Here is a 22,166-nt window from a genome sequence, read left to right as displayed (position 1 = left end):
TACTATTTCACTACATAATTACGTTAGCCACTAATTGGCTGGCATCATATATCATGGGCGGTATGGCAAGAAGGGATCCCATTGGTTGGCCAGTTTTACTCACAACCCTTGGACACTGTGACAGGGTGTCAAGATATTTTGGAGACATATGGTGGGAGGCGAGAAGTCTTCCGTCTGCAATAATTCCAATGAAAAGTACGCTCATCGTTGCCAGGCCATGTGCCCTATCTGCTTTCTTTGTATTTGGCCTTGTGTATTGTCTCGTGTCTGTGTGCGTGTTAGGGAGTTCTGCAGGTGTCTTAACTGTCCTTGGCCCCTAATAAATAGCCAGTGTTCTTCGTGTCTGCATCATGTGTTAGGGGACTGTGTTCAAAAATGATTTTCATCTTATTTATCTTGGGACACTCTTTACCTATTCTCTATGGAGTTGTTGGCACGCTGTTCTCATGCACCTGAACATCAATGGCTGTCTGTGTTCCTTTTAATTTGATTAATTTTGGACGGTTTCTGCATCGTTTCCTGGGTACTGTTATCTTGTTTCTAAATACCCACTACTCCCTTCTCTGCTTGACCTTGGCACGTGCCACAACCGCTCTGTGGGGCTGCGTCACAGCTCCTAAAATAAAGGTGTTTTTGTAAATTCAGCATCTCATTTGAGGCCTTGCTAACTCCTAACATCTAGGCCTGCAGCAGTTTTATGCTTGGAAAATGGCTGTACTCCAGTGCCATTGTCGCTCCCTTGTTGGTGACCTCTATTTGGCTGTTTTAATATTTACATACATTCTATGGCTGCCATACGTTGGTTTTCCCCTGCCCGTGTATTCAGCATCTAAATTACCTATACTTTTACCTGCCCTATCGGTGTGGTGAGTCCCTTGGTATTCAGGAATACTCCTCCCTCCTGTGTGACATATACAGCTGTTTACATGTACTTTGTATTGTTTACCTATGATCCCTGCTTAAGTGTTGCACAACCTAAACTACTTCTTTATGACAGAAGCGGGTACATCGATTGTTTAAGGCATTCTTTCTTGAGATAGTTCGCCTCGTCTCCCATCCCAAGACTCATAGGGCGGTAAGGCTCTCTCAGCGCATGAAACTGCACTGGCTCCGGCTTCAAATCCTGCTGCATCATCTACAAGGCTGTCACCCAGAAGTCCCCAATCTACCTCACTGAGAAACACAGCATCATACGGAGGCCTATGAGCCACCAGAAGTAAGGACGTGTGCATTCTTGAACTCTGCCGGTGCAGGAAGGAAACAAAAAGAATACAGGCCTTCTCTGTCTACACGCCAAGACTCTTGAAACCCCCCCTTTCAACATCAGACCCATTCCCTCACTTTTACAGTTCAGGAAGGAGCTCAAGACCCTCCTCTTCAAGGAATGGCTCCTCTGTTACACCTAGGTCCACACACCTGGAACTCCTCACCCTTATTAAGACTGGATGATGTGTTCCCCACTACTTCCTCAACTGGTTGTTTGTAGAGCCCTTGCTGCCAAATTTCCAGCCCTCCTCCCCCCCTGTTTTAGCTTCCCACTCCATGCTTCTCTGCTTCCTTCACCGTGTTATTCCACCTATGACTGATAAGGCCTCCGTTAATTCCCAAAGAAAGGTTTGCGCTCAATAAATTCCCAAATAATAATAATAATGAAACATAATAATGGTAAGAAATAGCTAGACTGGCTGCACCAAAATACCAGTCTAACCCTGCCCCTGTACCCCCCGATGCCTCACACATACACACGTGCTGTGGTACCCATGGGAATGCATGGAATTTTCAACTGGGAATTTATCACAGCCCAGTAAAAAAATGGTGCTTCCTGGTTCCTGTCTGACATTAAGCTTTGGAGCTGGAGGCAGAGCACCGTCTTTTGCTCTCCAGCCATCTTCTGTAGGCCCCAGCCCAACCCTTACCCTGACTTTAATTAGGATGAGGGCTGAGGCAGGGCCCCCTCCTGGACATACGACGGCAGGGGCCACAGTTAAGCCAATGTGCAGATGGGATGCCATGAGCTGATTGGAGATATGGGAAGCCTGCGTCTATTTTTGCTTAGAGTGCAGGCATCCATTCTAGTCTGTTTCATGTGGTTACCCACGAAGAATGTTTTGTTTTCCACTCCCACATTGCATGGGCTCAGCAGATTGACATAAGGAAAGGAGTGTGTGTGGGTGCAAAGCAATAAGCTACTATTTCATCTCACACTTATATTTACAATTGTAAACAGCAAAATAGAGTTATTGTGCAGTCTGACATCACGTTCACGACCACTTGGAATATAAAAGAACCCTCCTTACTTCCATGCACATATGGTATTGAAGCGTTTTATGTCTCCAGTTATCAATTGCTCTATTATTATATCTGCTAAAATGGTGGCACTCAGGGGGGGCAGAGTGGTCTCCCACCCCATAAAAGTGTTTCTTTACATAGCACACAGAGTCCTGTGGGGAAACAGCTTGCAGTCCCACCACTGCACTCTGCACTCTAAGTGTGCCCTCCCCAGTCCACGCCAGCAAGCTCTCAACGCTCATCGCCAGTGCTGCCTGCGGCCTGTGGCCACAACACAGGATCACTACAACCCTCGTCCATGTGGTAGAAAGCCCCTTCCCGTCGACCAGATTGGGGGCACTGGTATCTGCAGTATTTGGAGCCAGGGTCAGGAAAGGTCACAGCCACCCTGACCTGGAGGATCCACGTAGCTGCCGCCTTGAGGGTTCTCCATGCTGACTGCTCTCTACTTTCCCCCTTTTCTCCCTTGCCACACAGGGCCTTCTTAGCTGCCCCCCATCGCCACATATCCTGGAGTATTTTTCCACCTGCAGCAAAACCTCCATTTCTGAGAACAGCTTCAGTTGAATTTAGCAGCCTTTCTGTTTACCCAACAGGGGAGAAAACAGGCCTTCACTGCATCCAAAAGTATGAAAATCTGCAGGATTATGTGGTGTTCCTCATAGTAAACTTACAATGCAGCACAGACGAACATTCTTTCAGACTTAAAATTACACATTTGATCCTCCCAAGGGAAATACATTATGCTGCCTGGCCCAGATCAATTTCCACCGATCCATTGCTGATGAGACAATTTAGGGCTTCCATTTTACTCCTTTTAGCCCCCATTGGTTGTTTCGCTAGGTACAGGAAGGCATTAGTGTAATTACGTCCATCTGCAATTATATTTAGCAGAACATGTTTTCCTGATAAGACTGTTCCAGCTCTATTCGAACCCACTTGCACTTCTTATTTAAGGGTATTATTACAGAGCCCCCCCCCACCTACATTCAGTAACTCCCAAGCTTGACTTGACATATTTCTGCATTTTGTTTTACATTCCACATTGAGCCAACGTGTTTCCTGAGATGTTGTTACTCGGATCTGGCTTGTCTGCTTTGGAAGCTATCTCCGTTAAATGCCCACATAATACAACCAGAGGACAGGACCTTCTCCCTGTGGCAAACTACAGGGAGTTGGTTCCATCCATAACTTCACGTAACGTTTTACAACATACTCCTGACCAACTTACCGCCTCATATTTGTCACCCAGTTTTGCTCTCTTGATGTAGTGCGTTGAGTTTGTGATAATGGTTGCCTTCATTTTTAAATTAAATGCTGTCTGGCATGCTTCCTCCACGTCCGTCAAATCCAGGGCCCTAATTGGCTGTGGAAGGAGCCTCTCCCCAATAGTTAGGGGGTGCAGGTTGGTCTATGCTAAACGCTACGGCTTCAAAGCACCAGAGTCACCATGCCCTACCCAGGAGAGCCACATCATTGTTTTTCCCCTATCCCCCAACCTGGAAAAAATTATGCTTTTGGAGGGGAGTTGGTTCCTGGTTACCAAAAACAGACTACAGCTACCACGATTCCTTGAGACCAATTGAAATGAATTTGTAACCTGAAAAGACCACATCCCTGAAGATTGTTAGAGACATGAAAGCACTTGGAGGAGAACAGCAACTTGAAATGCAGCAGGTATTCAACACTGGGAACTAGAGTGCGCGCCTCACCCACCCTCTGTTTCTCTACATACAGCTTCGGAGCTGATTTAAAGGTTCTTTTAGTGGATGATCAATATGGGTACAAAAGCCTTCACTTCTATTATTTTACTTTACAGAGAAATCTCCAGTAACGCCTTAACTGCCATTATGTCCTGATTCTGCGTTAATTCTGGGCTCAATAGTGAAGTATCTCTCTGTATGTTGCCTCCATCTTTTATTATTATTATTATTATTATTATTGTATTTATTGAGCGCAAACTTAGCTTTGAGAAGCAACGAAACCCTATAGAGAGGTATACAACAATGCAGATACATAACGGAGCACTTTACAGAGGTGACAACAGAACAGATATACAGCGGGGGTAGGATACAGAGGGGCACAGAGGAGGGGTACCACTGTACTGGCTGGCAGGGGCAGGCGGCATCTAGTGAGTCAGGTGGCACGAGGGGCGACGTGATGGCCTAGGTGTAGCAGAGGAGAGATTCCTTGAAGAGGTGGGTCTTGAGTTATTTTCTGAATTGTAGGAGAGTGGGGGTGAGTATGATGTTGGCAGGGAGGAGGTTCCACAGTCTTGCGGCATAGGCAGAGAAGACTCACTTTCTGGCCCTTTCCTTTGTTAATCGGCAGATTTCAAGTCTGCACGTGTCCTGGCTTCTGGTGGTGCGCTGTCTGCTGGAGATGCTGAGATTTTCCGCAAGGAAGCTGGGTGACTTGAGGGCTACTGCCTTATAGATGATGCAGCAAGACCTGAAGGTGATTTGTGTGTGCAGTGGGAGCCAGGGATGGTCGATGAGGGCCGGGGTGATGTGGTCGTATCTGCGTAGACCCTTGATGAGGCATGCAGCCACATGTAGGACACTTCTCAGGAGCACAAGGGAGGTCGAGGGGAGGCCTTTGCATTGCCCTTATCCAGGTGGGATAGGACCAGTGCTTGAACGGTGGATCTAAAGTTGTTCCGGAGGGAGGAAGGGCTTGACTTTCCACAGGAGGGAGAGCGGATACCAAGCTCTCTGAGTTTTCTTAGCATGTGGTTCTTGAAGGAGAGGTGTTTGTCGATGTGGCACCTGAGGGACATGGCGCAGGAGGAGAGCTCGGGTGAGGAATTTGGTCTTGGAGAGGTTGAGCTTCAGGTCAAGCGTCTTTGTGAAGACAGGACAGGGATTTCCCGCAATGTATCTGTCTCTTGTAGGTCCTACAGCTATAGCGGAGATTAAAGTCCCCTGATATCATTAGCAAGCAGTGGCAGTGTTCTATGTTTCACTTCATTGGAACTTCTATTAGGGTATGGCTTATTTTCCCTTTGTCTCTTCCTTTTGTGCGTCTATATATATATTTTTAAGATGAATCTGTTTTCAGTTCCCTCTTTAATTGAAACCAACTCCCTACAAGCCACAGCCAGCGGAACACACTCTTCCACTGTAAAGACAGCAGGGTGCTCAATAACCCATTCTGGCTCTTCCTTTAGCATTGTTGTTAATCTCCTCTCTTGGAAGATATTTGTTTGTTTTGTTTGTTTTGTTTATTTATTTATATTGCGCAGCCTGCCCAAGGGCATCAGGGCGCATGTTTGGAAGGGTTACAATGAGGAGTTACAGAGAGACAGTTACAGGAAGGCAGTTACATATTACAAAATATAAATATACATAAGGCAAAGAAATATACATATATTTACAAGGTTGTTAGTCGACCCAATATATACAGAGGTGATAGGATTGGTACAGCGTGCAGTGAGTGTTTACAAAAAGGAGGCTGAAGCTTCGTCTAGCTCATAAAGCCATTGTTTTGCTCTATTTTTGAAGGATTGAAGGGAGGGGACATTCCTGAGATCATTGGGAAGTGAGTTCCAGAGCTTGGCTGCCAGGACTGGGAAGCTCGAGCCACTGGCAGTCTGGAGCTTGAAGCTAGGAATGATGAGTGTATTAGCTTGTGCAGATCTTAGGGGTCTGTGGGCTGTGTGTTGTGTGAAGCGCTCTGACAGGTAGGCTGGTGCAGCGTTGTTCTGTGCTTTGTAACTAAGAACCAGAGTTTTGAGGGCAATGCGCCGTGAGATGGTGAGCCATCGTAAGTTGCGTCTAGTGGAGGAGATGTGTGTGCGCCTAGGTATGTTAAGAGCAGCCCTGATGGCGTTATTCTGGGTTACCTGAAGTTTGTCAATGTTTTTTTGACTGGTTCCCAAGTAAAGGGCATTGCAGTAATCAATTTTGGATAAGATGAGAGTTCTGGCAAGGATCAAGCAATTGTCCGTAGATAAGAAAGGGTCTGCAAGCAGTGATTAGTTTGCACGTGTACGCAGATGCTGAGACTACTGAGTTGGTTTGTCTAGTGAGAGAGAGGGTCGAGTCTAGATAAATACCGAGTGTTTTAGTGACCTTAGTGACCTTGATAATGTTACCATCAATGATGAAGGCATCATATTTGCTGTCAAGTTTTGCAAGTTTGGATTGAGAACCGAGGATGAGTAGCTCGGTTTTCTCATCATTTAGGCAGAGACCGTGGTGGGCCATCCACGCCTGAATGACGGAGTAGACTGCATTAAGAGCTTTGACGTCAGTTACATAGTCACCAGTGATAGGGATGAGTATCTGGGTGTCATCCGCATAATTTGTGTAGGTGACACCCAGATGGTCAAGAATATCAAAGAGTGGTTTAGTAAATACATTGTAGAGCGTAGGTGATACGCATGAGCCTTGTGGGACTCCGCAAGGGACATGCGCTGGGTCAGCCGCGGCCAGAGGTGAGAAGACTCTCATGGATCTGTTGGCGAGGAATGAGCTTATCCAAGAGGTGGCTGCATCGGAGAAGTGGGCAGCCGTTTTGAGATGCTGGCAAAGGATTTGGTGGTCCACCAGATCGAAGGCGGCGGATAGATCTAAGAGGAGTAGGAGCGCTTGTTTGCCCTTGTCTTTTAGATCCTCAATTTGTGTTTTTAGATCTAATAGAGCTGTCTCAGTGCCGTGTCTCGGACGGAAACCAGATTGCCTGAGTCCTAATAGGTTATTTTTGTCAAGATAATCTTGAATTTGGAGATATGCAGCACGGTCCAGGATTTTTAGGAGGTAAGGTACCGTGGTGATGGGCCAATAGTTGGTGGGATTATTAGGGTCTAAGTTAGGTTTTTTGATTAAGGGGATTACCCAAGCATCCTTGAGGTTGTTAGGTACTATGCCAGATTTAAACGAAGAGTTGATGAGGGATGTTATGAAGGGAGCGAGCTCAGGTGCTGCTTCCTTTATGATTGGTGCTGGGCAGGCGTCGCCTTGACAGTTAGAGGGTTTTAGCTTCTTGATGATATTTTCCACTTCCCTAGTGGTAAGCGGTGAGAAGCTAAAAGGTTTGAATGGATGAATGGGGGAAGAGATGTTGGAGGGTTGGGGGTTTCCTGCTGAGTCGCGGAGATGGGTTTTTTTGTGTTAATTTTAGCTTGGAGTGTCGTGATTTTGTTGAGTAATGCTTTTTGTATGTTGGCGCACCAATCTGTGTCAGGGGTATAGGTGTCAATGGGGGCGGCTGGGGACTCTAATTCCTTCAGAATTCTAAAGTGTTCCTTAGTATTGGATTGAGCTTGTGTGATCCTGTTGTTATAGACTTCTTTTTTTGCCGCTAGTATGGCTTCTTTGTAAGAGAGGGTGATGGATAGAAGGTTAATTTTATTTTCTGGTGTGGGTGAGTTTCTCCAGAGAGACTCAGCTTTGCGTTTATCTTTGCGAAGTTCTCGTAGAAGTGGGGTGAACCAGGGGTTGAGATGGTTGCGTGATTTTTCTTTGCGCTGTTTAAGTGGGGCAATGGAATCCAAGGCTTTTAACATAGCTCGATTGTAGGTGTCCACCAGGGCGGTAGGGTCAGCACAGGTTGTGGAGACCGAATTTAATAGTGGTAGGATGAGTGGGAGTAGTTTCTCAGTTGTGATATCCTTCTTGTTACGAGTAAGTGTGGGTGGCGCCGTACAAGGTTTATCCATAGATGGGCGAGATTTGATAGAGAATGTTATTTTGTGATGGTCGGACCATGCACATGGTAGCACCGAGATTAAGTTTAGTGCACAATTCATGTCAGAAACCCAATCCAGTGTACGTCCTTTGATATGGGTAGGTACGTTGACATGCTGAGTGAAGCCAAAGTCAGATAGGACATTGGCTAGGTCACCGGCTTTAGTGTCATTCGTGTCCAAATAGCCTAGATTAAGGTCACCAAGTAAGATAATTTGGGATTTAGGCTTGGTGCTGGATGCTAGGATAGAAGAGATATCTTCTACGAAAGTGGACGTAGGACCAGGTGGCCGATAGATGAGGTGTACTAAGGCAGTATGATTGGGAGAGATAGGGAGTTTGATTGAGAGTAGTTCAGCAGAGGGTAGCTGATGACTGTTAGCGACTCTTAAATTAAGAGAGCTCTTGAATATAAACGCTAATCCCCCCCCCTTAGTTTGATTGGTGTCCCTATCACATCTAATGATGGAGTAGTTATTGGGAATGGCGAGGGTCAGGGCAGGGCCAGATGCCGCATGTAGCCAGGTTTCTGTAACAGCCAGAAAGTCAAGGTTTTCAGTCACAATGAAGTCAGCGATGTCAAGCGCGTGAGCGGAAACAGAGCGGGCGTTAATGAGAGCCCCTTTGAGTTTAGGTTGGGTCTTGGGAGTGTTGGCTGGGGAGGCTTCACCCGATAGTGAGGTATCTGGGGTGTGGGTTAAGTTGGCCGAATTGTCCCTGGAGTCTGCGTTCAGGTGGTAGGACCAGTGGTGGCATCTAGTTGCTAGTCTTTGGTTCCGGACTGGAGTGGCACAAGGTTTGCTGCAACTGAGTAAGCGTAGTGGTGAGGGTTCATCTGAGGTGATTTTGGACCTGGCAGTGTTAGGCAAGGATGAAGTATAATCGTGATGAGAGATGCCGTTCCGTGATGTGAGATGTGTGTTTGAGTAGTAATCGAAGCGAGAGCAAAGCCTGGCATTCCTGATGCGCGTAGGGCATGGTTGGTTTGGGGTGGGCTTGGTGGTGAAGTGTTGTAACCACAAGGTTGGTTCATTTAGGTATGGATTGTGCGATAATGTGTTGCAGGATGGAGGTAGGCACGATAGTGTTGAACTAGTTGTAGTAGCTGGACTAGGGTGCGAGGCCATAGTGGATACAGGTTGTAGTGAGATTGAGGCCAGAAAGGTAAACAATGTAATGGGGTGATGCGAGTGCAGATGGGCGTGCTTAGGGGTGATGAGGTTAGGTAAGGAGTACAGTAGGTAGATAATCCATGTGCAATACATAGTTAATAAAATTGTCGCACAATGTGATGTGGGGAGCTAGTGGGTAGAGGGTGACGCAGTGGGGCGGCTGACGGCAAGGCGTAATAGTGCAGGCAGTAGGTCCTGGGTGTAACTTTGTGTTGGGTTTATGGTGGTTTGGGCATATCGTGGCAGCGAGTGTCAGGTGGTTACCAGAACCTTGAAGCCCAGCAACACAGGAGGCACAGTGTCTAAAAGTGCCTATTAGGTACGTGCAGATGCTAGAGGGATCGGCGATGACTATTCAAACAATCGAGTATGGCATAATGGCAATAAATATCTAGCAATACATAGTGGATGCCTAGCAATACATACTAGATGACCATGGAGGAATATTAAATTTTGTTAGCGGTAAATGCAGCACATGGACAGTACAACAAGATTAGCGTGGAAGAATATAAAGATTGCAGTAAGTACGGCCGGGAAAGTCATTTGCAGAGCGCGTGCAGGTTCAGAAGTGTCAACAGCACATTTGTATTGTGCCTTTTTTAAATGAACACTGCATACGTAATGTCCAACAACTTCTATTTTGGGATTAAATAAGAGAATTGTTTGATCCTTTACTCTCAGTTGTCTTTGTTGTAGTCAGGATTAATGTCTCTGGGACTGCTGCATCATATTTACACTCGACTGCATATTCACGTTCTACATTGGATTCTCCAGTGGAACCCTTCTCTACTGCTGCAAGGGATTGAAGGTCCCTGTGAATGTTGTCTCCAGGATCCACTGTTGAAATCCTGTTTATGATCATTTCCAATTCAATTGAATACTTTATTTCGGATTTAAGCCCATAAAAGTGCAAGTGCAATGTCATAATTAATTCATTCATGTTTTATTACGTGCTTAATGAACCTGTGTTGTCCTGCGTTGTCTTGCTTCCAAGACAAACGTGTTGCCCTTGAGCTATCCTCTCGGCCATAGAGGACAGGAAAAATGGAAATGCAATACAACAAACAGGAATAGGGCACAATTAAGATACAATGCTAAAAACAGTAATTTTTTAATTCTTTTTAATTGTTTACACTGATTAAAGCCGCCATAAAATACAAATTAAGAAACAGTTATGACTAGACATTAAAAATAGAACATGGGCAAGCTCATCTTTGGATTGAAACTTGTATACCACATCACCCCTTCCCTACAGTCGCTTCAATACATAGTCATGCAGAGAGTGTGATCTAGAGTTCTGCATTATTGTGGGCCTAACGATATAGTGAAATCGATGCTGATCATTGGACTTAAACCTCAAGGATGGCATCCCAATGCCTGCTTGCCAGACGGTAAGGCTTTGGGTGAGACACAAGCCGTACCAAGGCTCTTACCTACAGGATTCCTGTCCTCTTTTTCCACCAAGCTATTGATATACCTAGAGAAAACTATAAATTCAATCTTGCTGCACTGCTCCACGTGAAATGCGAGTGCAAGCGTCTCATTTACCCTTTCTCATATGAGTTGCCTACCAACATCCAGCATTAGGGTGCTATAGTAATAACAGCATGGCCCTAAACCATGTTTTACCCAGGAGTGTCTCTATAGAAAATTATAGAAATTCTTTTTTTTTGTCTGTTCATATCACACCCAATGTTCTGCCAACATGATTATGGGCAGAAGAGGATGGGAGCACCCACTGGCACACTATACCCTGTCCACTTCCAAGCCTCTCTGGCCTTGGCAGAAAGGCCTGGAGTCGGGCGGGGCTGAAGGAGTGCAAGTACACTGTACTCTTCTCTTGCATCTGGCCTCTCCCAGTCCTGTATACAATGGCTATACCTAGGCTATGGATGGCAATACCTTCCAATGGTGCGAGTACCTGGGCATATAAGGGCATTTCCCTGTAAACAATTGCAATAAAGAAGCTAATATTCTGTAGATTGTGTGAGATATGAATGTTTATTTATAGATTTGTATCTATATTACTTTGATATGGATATTTATATGTGTGTATATACTTGTATATGCTCTTTTTCATAGTGTACTTCATTTTATAGAAGGGTCTTTTGAACTAGTTATATCCATATTTAAATTAATCTGCCACACCATGCACTTGGCATCCTTTTTTATTAATAAATAAAACAAGTACAAAATAATATTTCGGGATATGATGGCAACCCCTGGGAATGGCGCAAGTACCAGGACTTATGATGGTCAAGCGTGTGAGTGTCTGGCCTTTTGATGATAATGCTGGTCGTGTGGGTCCTGGGGCTGGGCATATCCTGGCGAACATGGGAGTACCTAGGCATCTGATGGCAAAGTCTGGTAATGGATTGAGTACTTGAGGTCTGATGGCAATACCTGGCATTGATATGAGCATATGGGCATATCGGGGCATTACATGGTAAATATTCGGATTGCCTGGGTATATTCGGCAACACAGAAAACAAGTTCAATTTTGTCAAAGCTTGATTAAATTCTCTTTGGATGTAAGGTGAGCACAGACCACAAGTACCTGGTTGCATTAGATACAGATATAACGTAGAAACGGGCAACGGTTTGTTGTCAAATCGGACACATCTGCAAAGGAACCTTTGCAGCCTTATTTCTAAAGCTACACAGCCTGCTTGTGGTGGGACATTTGCAGATACAAGAAAATGTACAGTCCAAAATACTATAGAAATCATATGTCTCATGTGAAATCAGGGCCTACAGACTGACCTCATAAGTCACCGTGCATTCCACTCTTTGCTTTTCTGCAATTCCTACAATCCACTTCTCCATCACGAAAGGTGGCTGAAAAGGTGAACAACAACATGGTGACTTCCCACTGAAAGCGACATACTGCACAAGGTCAATTTCCCGCTCCAACTGCAGAAACAGAGCCTTGCAAATGATCAGTGTACAATGCACAGGGCACACGGAGCATTACAGCAGGGGCTTTGACTTATGATTGGCTATAATGTGTCCCTTTTTATAATGCAAAATATGCGGGTTCTAAATGCATTTTCCAGCTTACGATAACAGCAGATTTTGAATTGGTTCCCATTGTAGTTAATGACGGGTTTGCAAAAGCATTAACTTCACACGCAGATTTCTCGTTATGGAAGAATGTTAACCATGTGTTGCCCAGAGTCGAGAAAGTACAATGTATTCCAAGCCCGGTGCTTTGATCACAGAAACATGTGCGGCATGGAAGGGTCCCTTGGCTATGCATTTGGCTTGCTATGCAATTTCCTCTCCATACATGTAGCTAAAACATTAATGTCCACGGATTTATCACTTAAATCCAATACATGAGATTTCAAGTTATGAGAATGTCGCACTGCGCACCCACGTCCTTTAGGGATTTCATGAAAACTTAATTGGGAAACTAAAACAACAGTGCCTAGATTGCACGTGCAGTTGCAGATCCTGAAATGATACTTAAAAACATTCACAATCTAAAAGTGGACATCAAAATGGGCCTATTTGCAGAATATTGCAGCAGAAACGAACAAAAACAGCCGGAAGCAGACCTATTAGGGCTAGTCTGATGAGCAGAACGCGCCTTTCATTCAGTCGGCACGAGGCTGCATTTATACACATCTTAAAGTCCGCGGGAACATTCTGATGGGCATTTTAACTTGCACGCATGAATTGGTAGCCGCGCATTTGCGAGGCATTTATGTAGCAAATGCAGGCCTACCTTTGTCATCTTCAAAACGTCGACATCAGGCCGGCCGGCGTTGAATGTCACTTCTTTTATGTAGGTTATTGCAATTTCATCGCCGTCCATTTCCATGTACATTTTCCATTTACAATCCTGGCATTAAGAGCAAAATGATAGAGTTTCAAAACAAAGAGCCCAGAAGAATCAATTTCCTGAAAGCAAATCCGCACGTTCATATTTATAAGCCATTCACGGAACCCAGTGTGTGTGCCAGCAAACGGAAACCTAGGGCTTTTTTTCCATGGTTTCTGTCCTTCAGACTATAACTGCACAAATGCATGCGAAATGCTAATTTGCAAGGCCCTATCTTATTAATCGGCCCCATCCACATACTTGTTGCCACTTTCGTACGCAAATGAACCATGTCTTTGAATTAGTCTATGACCTCAGTTGCCCAGACACGCTGGACGCCTTGAGTGCACTTCTTTTCCTTCAAGGGTGCAGACAAATTCTGTCCTAGCTCCTGCACCTTGCCTCAAAATCGGAGTGCACTTGCATCTCTCACCCCCCATCCCCACCAAAAGGGGCAATGCCAGGCTGTTTAGCCAACTGGACTGCCCACACTCATTCACTTTTGTCGGGGATGGCAGGGTCAAATTTCATAACCTACGCTGAATTGACACATAACTAGATTCTTGTTAGGGAAAATTGACCAGCGTTTCACATGGTAGACATCTTCTGGCAACGAAAACCAATAACCAAGCACTTACATGCACTTGGAGAAGTGTTCATTTTTCCGATACACTTTGTAGGCAACTTTAAAAATCTGCTGAGTTTGATGCCGCTCGGGTACATGAGGTGGGACTTAGCAAGTGATTAGATATTGGTTAAACATGCCCTCATCTGCATATTGTCTCTCTCCTCCTACGGTTTGATGCTTAAACGCATTGGCTTTTTGGGTGCTTTCAAATACATAATCTTACAATATGAAATCAAGAAATGGTACTGTTACATTTCTTACTACTCAAATATCATTGACAATTCTTAACGTATGCTTCTTCTGAGCCACATGTTAGCTTTGTCATGGATCGACATGTGAAATATTGCTTGCTCCTGGGTCACAATTCACACACTTATATACTTAGCCAGTTTGTTCACTACATAGAATGACAGTATGTTTCTAAATAAACCCTGCTCCCCCAATCTGTAAATAGGTGTGTAGAAAAACAATCTTTAGCAATGTTATCATCACACACCTCACCTGGTGCTCTTGGGAAAACTCAATACTTGCAATCGGGGGACTCATACTATTAAATAAACATTCCCTTAACCATCCTTTATACATATAACAAGTCATACAGATTAGCAATATGCTGCGTCAAACTTTCATTTCACCTGTTGCCATCTTGAAACGCTTGTTTACTATCATTTAAAATTGCCTTTGATTAATAATAGCAATAATAATCATGAAATTCCTATAAGTAGCAGAAAGGTATTCCTTGTTATAGCGCCGCTACATATTTGTAACCAATGTATACATCATCAAGCACATCACCGACAAGTAAAACCTTTTTCTTGTACCAGGAGCACAATTTTTCTTGTGGTCAGTTTGTTAGGATTATTATACATATTGGAGGGTATCGCCTCAATTGTGCAACGTTTGTTGTAGTGCCTCTACTTGATATATTGTGTCATATAATTCGTCACCAGTTTTGGAGTGTCTTCATTAGCTGTTAATGGTGCCTTCATAAATATGCAACATTTCTGTATCAAACCTCTTTCCTGTTCACTAACTGTATTATTCTATTTCCATCTCAAGAATGCTTTGTAATATGTTGTATTTGAGCAAATCTGGTGTCAGCAGCACTGGTTCTGTTGCGGTGCTACAGTTAATAGATTGGCATTGGATATTAACTGCTCACACTTGTTATGCTACGCATAAGATCCAATATCAGTTACTCTTATTACCTAATGGTACTGACCATATATTAACTACGTATAACACATATGAGTCATACAAACATGGGGAGTTGACAACATTTAGCCATGTATCCACACAATCTGATGCTTTAGAACAGAAAAACAAGGTTTGAAGCTTGTTTGTTCCCAATGCTACGCAATTATACGGATCAGGGTGGGAGATATCCTTTTGTGAAACACTACGTCTGTGTCCCCCTGATTCTGCACACTGCCAATTCCTGGCTTTGACACCTCCGTCAGCTGACATTGTCATACCAGAACCCCCTCCAGCTATCAGCCGGAGGTAATACAATATGATTATCCTTTTAGCTGCCCCCCCCCAACTCCTAGGAACTCTTGAACACATCTTAAGACAGGCATTCATCCATAACACCACCTAATGTAGTACCAACATGGCCTCCGTGAACATTCTGCTGGCCAATATGTGAAGCTCTTGTCCCTTCTTTTGATTACATTTTCTTTAGGTCAAAACACTGAAAATCATCCATTCACCACCTTAACTATCTCTAATCTAAGTCCATTTGAACAGCTCTCAGCGAGAGTAGCAATTGCTTCCTAGAAGGGTACTTTCAACACTCACTTATTGCTCAGTGCTTAGAAGCAATAAAGCCCTTAGAAGGAACCATCACACTAAATTATGGTTGTATTGCATTGTTTTGGATATGAGTAGCCTGAATATTTATCACAATGCAGTGTTAATTACTGTAAACCTCTCCCTTTAAATCCCTTTTTAACCCAATCAAAGATACTTTATTTTAAGAACAAGCCCATAAAAGCACAAGTGCAAATAACAACAATAACATCATAAAACTTACAATCAGATTGCATAAAAATATCAGTACAAATACAGAGTTTTAAAAATATATATGGGATACATTACTCACTGTAATTGTATTTCTGATGCTTGTATCTGCTTAGATTCACATGCTATGCACAGGCCGACATCTAGTGGTAGCCAAAGAGTATTACGTTTTTTGTTTTCGAAACTTGAAAAGGGATGTCGGCAGGGCGGGCCATTAATACTATTCCTAGTGTGATGTCCACTGTACTCATGGTCAATCATGCGTCGAGTTCCCTCAGATTGTTTTGTTTCTAACATGAGGTAGCATGAAGTGTAGCGTGAGTACAGATGTAATAAAGCAGATAAGAGTAGATAAAGCCAGAAAACATCTATGCACCTTCTACTCCAAAGGGGAGGAAGGGTGGGTGCATGTGAATCTAAGCAGATACAACATCAGAAATAGGATTACGGTGAGTAATGTATCCCTTCTGAGCTTTGTGGATCTGCTTAGATCGCATGTTATGCATAGATTAGCAAGCAGTGTCTGGAGAAGGTGGATGGTTGCTAGAAGGTACAGCGGCAAATAGATGTTTTAGCACCGCTTGTCCCACCTGTGCATCTGCTTTTAGAATGTGTGTCATTGCAGTAGTGTTGAGTAAAAGTATGTATGGAGCGCCATTTATGTAGCTGCTTTGCCAATGGCTTCCAGCGGGACGTTTGCAATAAATGCCAAAGTAGCTCCTGTACCCCTGCTAGAGTGAGCCCTTGATATGTGAAAGACAGAGTTTTGTTTGATAGAGAGTAGCAGAGTTGTATGCATTTCACTATCCATCAGGAGATGGCGTTTTTTCAAACATGATCACCTTCCCTGCCAGGTGCTACGAAGACAAACAGTTGGTTTGTTTTTCGGAGTGGTTTTGTCTTGTTTTCATAGTAAAGAACCACTCTCCTTACATCTACCTTATAGAGTTTTTTCTCAGCTGAGCTTGAAGGGTTTCGAAAGCTGGTAGTTCAATGGACATGTTGATATGGAACTTAGATATGAACTTAGGTGAAAACCTAGGGTGTGTTCTTAGTACCAACTTGTCTTTGTGGATAACAAAGAAAGGGTCTTGCACTGACAAATCGTGTAGTTCACTGACTCTTCTTATGGAGGTGATAGCCACCAGAAAAGCCATTTTACATGTTAGGTGTTAAAGGCTGGATTTGTGCATAGGCTCAAAGGGGGTCCTATGAGCTTTGCAAGTACCACATTTAGGTCCCACCCTGGAGGCGGGTTTGATATGGGGGATAAAGTCTCTTTACTCCTTCCATGAAAGTGTTAATGACGGGGGCTTTCCACCAGGACCCCTTGCTTTGAGAAGTGGTGTACACGGATAGAGCTGCTAGGTGAACCTTGATGGAGTTAAATTCTAGCCCAGAGTCTAGTAAGTGGAGCATGTAATGAAGAATGTGAGAAGGAGTACATTTGATCGGGTTTACATTTTTTGACTGGCACCATATTACAAATCTTCCCCATTTGTTAAAATAACAGTGTCTGGTGTTTGGTTGGCGTGCCTCCTTGAGGAGTTCCATGCACCTTTGAGGTTTTAAAAGGCCAAACTCTATGAGTTTAGCAGCCAAGCTGCTAAGTTCATAGACTGAGGGTGTGGGTGGAACGTTGTCCCCCTGTGCTGTGTAAGCATGTTGTAGGGGCATGGGAGTTTGATTGGTTTGCACATTGCCAGTTTGCACAGATGCGGAACCTAAGGTTGTCTCGCCCACATAGGAGCAACTAGCACTAGTGTCACTTGTTCACCAACCTGCTTAGGAAAAGTGTAGGCAGATTTCCCCACACGGCGTTCCCCTTGGAATTGTGTTGGGGCTCCTGGATGCAAAGTCTGGGCATTGTTTATTTTGGCCTGTGGCAAACAAGTCTAAAGGGGGATAGGCGCAGAGGGAGAAGATATCGCCTAAGAAGTATTTGTCGAGCTGCCACTCAAGCTCTTCGGGTAGAGGATCTCGGCTTAATGATTCTGCCAGAGTATTGAGTTCTCCTGGAACATGTTACAAAGTTAGGTACATGCCCCGCTTGAGTGCCCACTTCCAAATTTTCTGTGCTAGCCTGGACAGACTTGGAGAGTGTGTGCCCCCGCTTGTTTATTTAATACCTGGCAGTGGTGCTGTCCAGGAGGATTTGCACTGTCTGACCTGACAGGGGCACTTGGAAAGCTTGTAGGGCCTTGAGCACTGCTAGCAATTCCAAAAGGTGTATGCGATTCTGGGCTGTGATCCGTGTCCACAGGCCATGCGCTGTGTGGTGAAGGTAATGGGCTCCCCACCCAGTGAGTGATGCATCTGTTGTGACAACTGCTTGCACTGTAGGGTTGTGAAAAGGTCTTTCCTTTAACAGGTTTTCATTTGCCCACCAATGTAGCACTTGAACCAGGGTTAGCGAAACAAAAACTAGATCGCCATACTGACCCCTTGCCTGAGACCACTGTTTCGCTAAGCACCCTTGCATTGGGCGCATATGCAACCGTGTGTGCAGGACCAGGTAAATGCATGAAGCCATCATCCCGAGAAAGCACATTGCTTTGCGTACAGTTATTTTGCGACCGGCTAGATACTGAACTGAGGTATTTGCAGCAGTATGATTTGCACTCTTTCGTTTGACGGAAAGACTAGACCCTCTTCTGTCTCTGTTGCAGCTCCTAAGAACTGTTTTGTTTTGCTTGGAACAAGACTTGATTTTCTCTCATTGATTTAGAATCCCAATTCAAAAAGCAGATTGATTGTTCTCTTGTTATTCCCCTGTTGTCAGCCAGTCATCCAGATGAGGGTACCCTGCAATTGATTCTCTGCGTAGGTGCGCTGCCACTACTGCTAGTACCTTGGTAAATACCCTTGGAGCAGAGGCTATGCCGAAGGGTATCACCTTGAATTGGTAGTGTTGGTTCACTATCTTAAAGTGCAAGAATCTTCTGTGCGTTGGGAACATTGAAATATGAAAGTATGCATCTTTCATATCCAACGTTGCCATGTAGTCCCCCTGTTTTACCAGTGGGATTACTTCCTGTAGCGTTGTCATGCAAAATTTTTGTGGCTTGACATAGGTGTTGGCAGAGTTCAAGTCTAGGACAGGACGCTTGTTAGGTCTTTTTTCGGCACAAGGAAACACATTGAATAAATACCCTTGTTTACCTGTTTTGCCGGGACGTTTTCTATGGCGTCCTTTAGTAGCAGTGCTTTGACTTCTTCCAACAGGATGCATTGTTCTTCCTGAGAAGTCTGTCTTTGTCTTGGCAGGTGGTTGGTTGGTGTTTGAATTAGCTCTATGCAATACCCCCTGCCACGGTGGGAAGTACCCACTTGTCCGATGTGATTCCCTCCCATGCGTGGGTAAAATGAGAAATACAACCTACTCCTACAGGGGTGGCATGAGAGGGAACCTGTAGCGGGTGGTTATTGCTTAGGAGGGCTGGGGGACCCCGTTGAGGAGGAGGATCTGTCCATACTTATAGACCTTGTTTCGTCTCTTTGAAAACCATGTTGGGGGGACGGCCCTTGTGAAGAACCCCAGGACGAGTTTTGCCCACCTTGATTGTAGTTAGAGGACCACTGGGAGTTCTGTGTAAACTATACAATGGTAAAGATGTTCAAGCAAAATATTGTGTAGAGAACTGCGTTATAATTGGGGAAAATGTCATTAAGATAGGCTTTGTGTTCAATATATTCAAAGGACCTATACTAGGTGGCTGAAGCAAGCATTTCCATTTCTACATGCAGAACGAACATCTAACTTGCATTTTATGGGCCTGATTTACACAACCTTTTTCAATGGAGTTTTACCATTGCAGAACGCTTTGTAAATCAGGCCCAATAGGACTCATTACAATTTTGGCAGTGCAGGAAAAAAGTATACAGTAATTCTGTTACCGACACTTTTCCTGCACCGCCAAACTACAAGTTTGGTGGTGGGGTGATCAGAATTACCTGTAACTCCGGTGCCGGTAATACTGCCAATTCCCCCGATGGAGTCCTATGGACTCCATGAAATGGGGAATTACATACACTTACCGGTACTTGTAATATGTCAGTATTCCAAGTGCCGGTAATGGTAATACCGTTTTCGGGTATCCCACCGGATTTACCGGCAGGATACTGCCAAACACATGAGGCCCAATGTCTCTAATATATTTCCTCAGTAGTATGGACATCTTCATTGAAAAAACCAACATAGTTAATTTTATTTAGCAGAATGGATGTATGGCTAAACCAACACTATGATTTGCCCCCTGGGGTATTTGTTAAATCCTAGGGCATTTCTTTGTGGGAGCTTATTTTGGCCATTTTGTGTAAACGGAGCCAAAAAAGAAGGGGTTTGGTTTGAGCTGTAAAATGTATAGGTTGTACCTCAGCATCCAGATGTAGTGACATTGTAGGTGTACTTCGGGGGAGGGCAAAGGCATGTTTCACAAACTTATTTTAATTTACAACAAGATTTACAATAAGGTAGTCCAGGTTGTCCATGCCCCAAAGTTGAAATAAATAAATAATAAAAATAATAATAAAGTGCCATAGGTGCTGCTTGGGCCTTACACACCTCGGCGGTCGTTATGGGTGAGCGATTCCCTAGCTGGCAATTTAAGGTGCAGAATGTGTTTGAGTGACGACTAAGGGACGGGTTGCTCTTCATCCTTTGTTTGGTCCATTTTAAATTGTTTTGGATTCAAATTTCAAGGTAGTCGTAATGATTCACCTCCTTAAGGGGAGCACCATCCAGGATTATATTTGCCCTCATTTTGCTGATCTTTTTATTGGCTATCATTGGTGCATCGACATTAGAATTTGTGATTTTTAGTGCCAGATGATTTATGCCTAAGATGAAAATTATTGGGGCAAGTACACACCCTTGGCATACCCCACTTTTAACCCCTTTCCCAAAGCTTTTGTACATAAGCAACACATACATTTTGGAGTAATTTGTCCTTAGCCCTGGCAATCTACTTTTATAGACCTTTAAAGGACAAAACCTAGCCAAATAGGGACCCAGTCAATCATACCCTTTATTATACCTTGGATAACCCAAGCACTTTACCAGCTCCTCATACATCCATGCAATACAATGAAATGTCATTATTCACATTGTCTCCATTCACATGTTCACACATTCCAAGCTTCCTTCCGTTTCTCTTTTCCTCCTTTCTCTTCCTATCCTTTCTCTCCCATCTTCTTTGCTTTATTTAACTTTTTCCTCCAACAGACAAAGGTCTTGGGTTCCTGGCGGGGGGATACAATACGCCGTAAAGCACAGAGAAGGATAGGTGCTTTGAGACCAATATTGTGGGGATTCGGTAGATTATAAATAGAATGTGAAATGTAAATATGGGTAACATGGGTAATAAAAGATGCAGAGCCACTAGCTAGTTGGGAGTTGTAATGACTTATATATATAGGTTGTACATAGAGGCATATTTTCCACATGCACCTATTTCAATAGCTCAGGACTCTCAAGAATGTAAATGTACTAGAGTTGGAAATATCAACGTTTTTGGTTGGGTCAACTTGAATACTCATGTTGGCTTTCACTGTGCTTTTATGTTACTTGTTATTCCATGATGCCTCAAATCCTAAAAGCGTATTCTCAAATGATGTTTCGATTGTCAGAGGCTCTGCTTGTGTTTGTCAAGTGTTTTTAGGGTTACAACACTCCTGGCCATAGCGCAAATGTATGTATCCAGGTATTGTTTTGGCTGTTTGATGCTGAAGGCTCTATAGGCCACATTGCTATGTTGCATTAAGAACAAGGGTCCTTCAATTTGATTTTTTTTCTTATTGCAAACGATATATGTATGGTTACTATTAACTTTCATGCATACATAATTCCACCCCTAGACTCTACATGAGCAGTAGAACGGCCCAGGATGGGAATCCAGCTTCAAAGCACACTGTTAGCAAAGGCAATGCATGTTTTAGAGAACCTATACAGTGTTTTTGGCAAGCTATTGCTGAAAACATATTGGCTGCTGGGTTATGCAGCATTGGTTTGTCATAATGGGATTCCACCCGCATATTCATGGCTGTTCAAGCAAGAGTAGTATTTAACATTAGGCAACCCTTCACAGTTGATTTGCTCATTAGTCTGGTGGAGCATCTAATGAGCATTGGGTCAGATTCCCAAAACTGAATGCAAATAAAAAAAACACAAAGGATGTACTTTTGTCATATGCGTTCATAATGCAAAGGTCACTTTATCCTCAAAGCTGAGCTGCACAATGTTGGGGGTCTGGACAGCAGCGCAAAATATATTTTGCCAGACTCCCTAGCATACAGTAGTAGCGGGAGATTTCAGTCCAGGGAGAAGCCCAGGTTGTGGAGGAGCTGGCAGGTGTGATGAAGATCGGAAACAGCCTGCTCTGGGGGGCGAGCCCTGATGAGCCAATCGTCCAGGTAAGCAAATAGACGAGCTGCTGCCACTGACATCAACTTGGTGAAAACCCTCAGGGAGGATATCAGACCGAAAGGCAGTTAGCAGAACTAGTAATGCGCATCACAAATCAAACCGGAGGTACTTCCTG

General features: G+C 44.0%; 1 protein-coding gene across 3 annotated transcripts in view; it reads right to left on the bottom strand.

Annotated features, from left to right (window-relative positions):
• The window catches only part of MAP3K20 (mitogen-activated protein kinase kinase kinase 20), a 1,515,864-nt gene that overhangs the window by 57,336 nt on the left and 1,436,362 nt on the right, over positions 1 to 22,166 (bottom strand). For all 3 annotated transcript variants that reach the window (XM_069616229.1, XM_069616231.1, XM_069616230.1), the window contains exons 17-18: positions 12,882 to 12,998; positions 11,915 to 11,989 (exon numbers count right to left, since the gene is read on the bottom strand). In XM_069616229.1, the coding sequence (XP_069472330.1) occupies positions 11,915 to 11,989; positions 12,882 to 12,998 (192 nt within the window). The remainder of the gene's footprint in view (positions 1 to 11,914; positions 11,990 to 12,881; positions 12,999 to 22,166) is intronic.

Source organism: Ambystoma mexicanum, chromosome 9 (assembly GCF_040938575.1).
Source record: "Ambystoma mexicanum isolate Mex_15411 chromosome 9, UKY_AmexF1_1, whole genome shotgun sequence".
NCBI lineage: Eukaryota > Metazoa > Chordata > Amphibia > Caudata > Ambystomatidae > Ambystoma > Ambystoma mexicanum.
The sequence above is the reverse complement of the archived record's forward strand: the minus strand, read 5'-3'. Positions and strand labels throughout refer to the sequence as shown.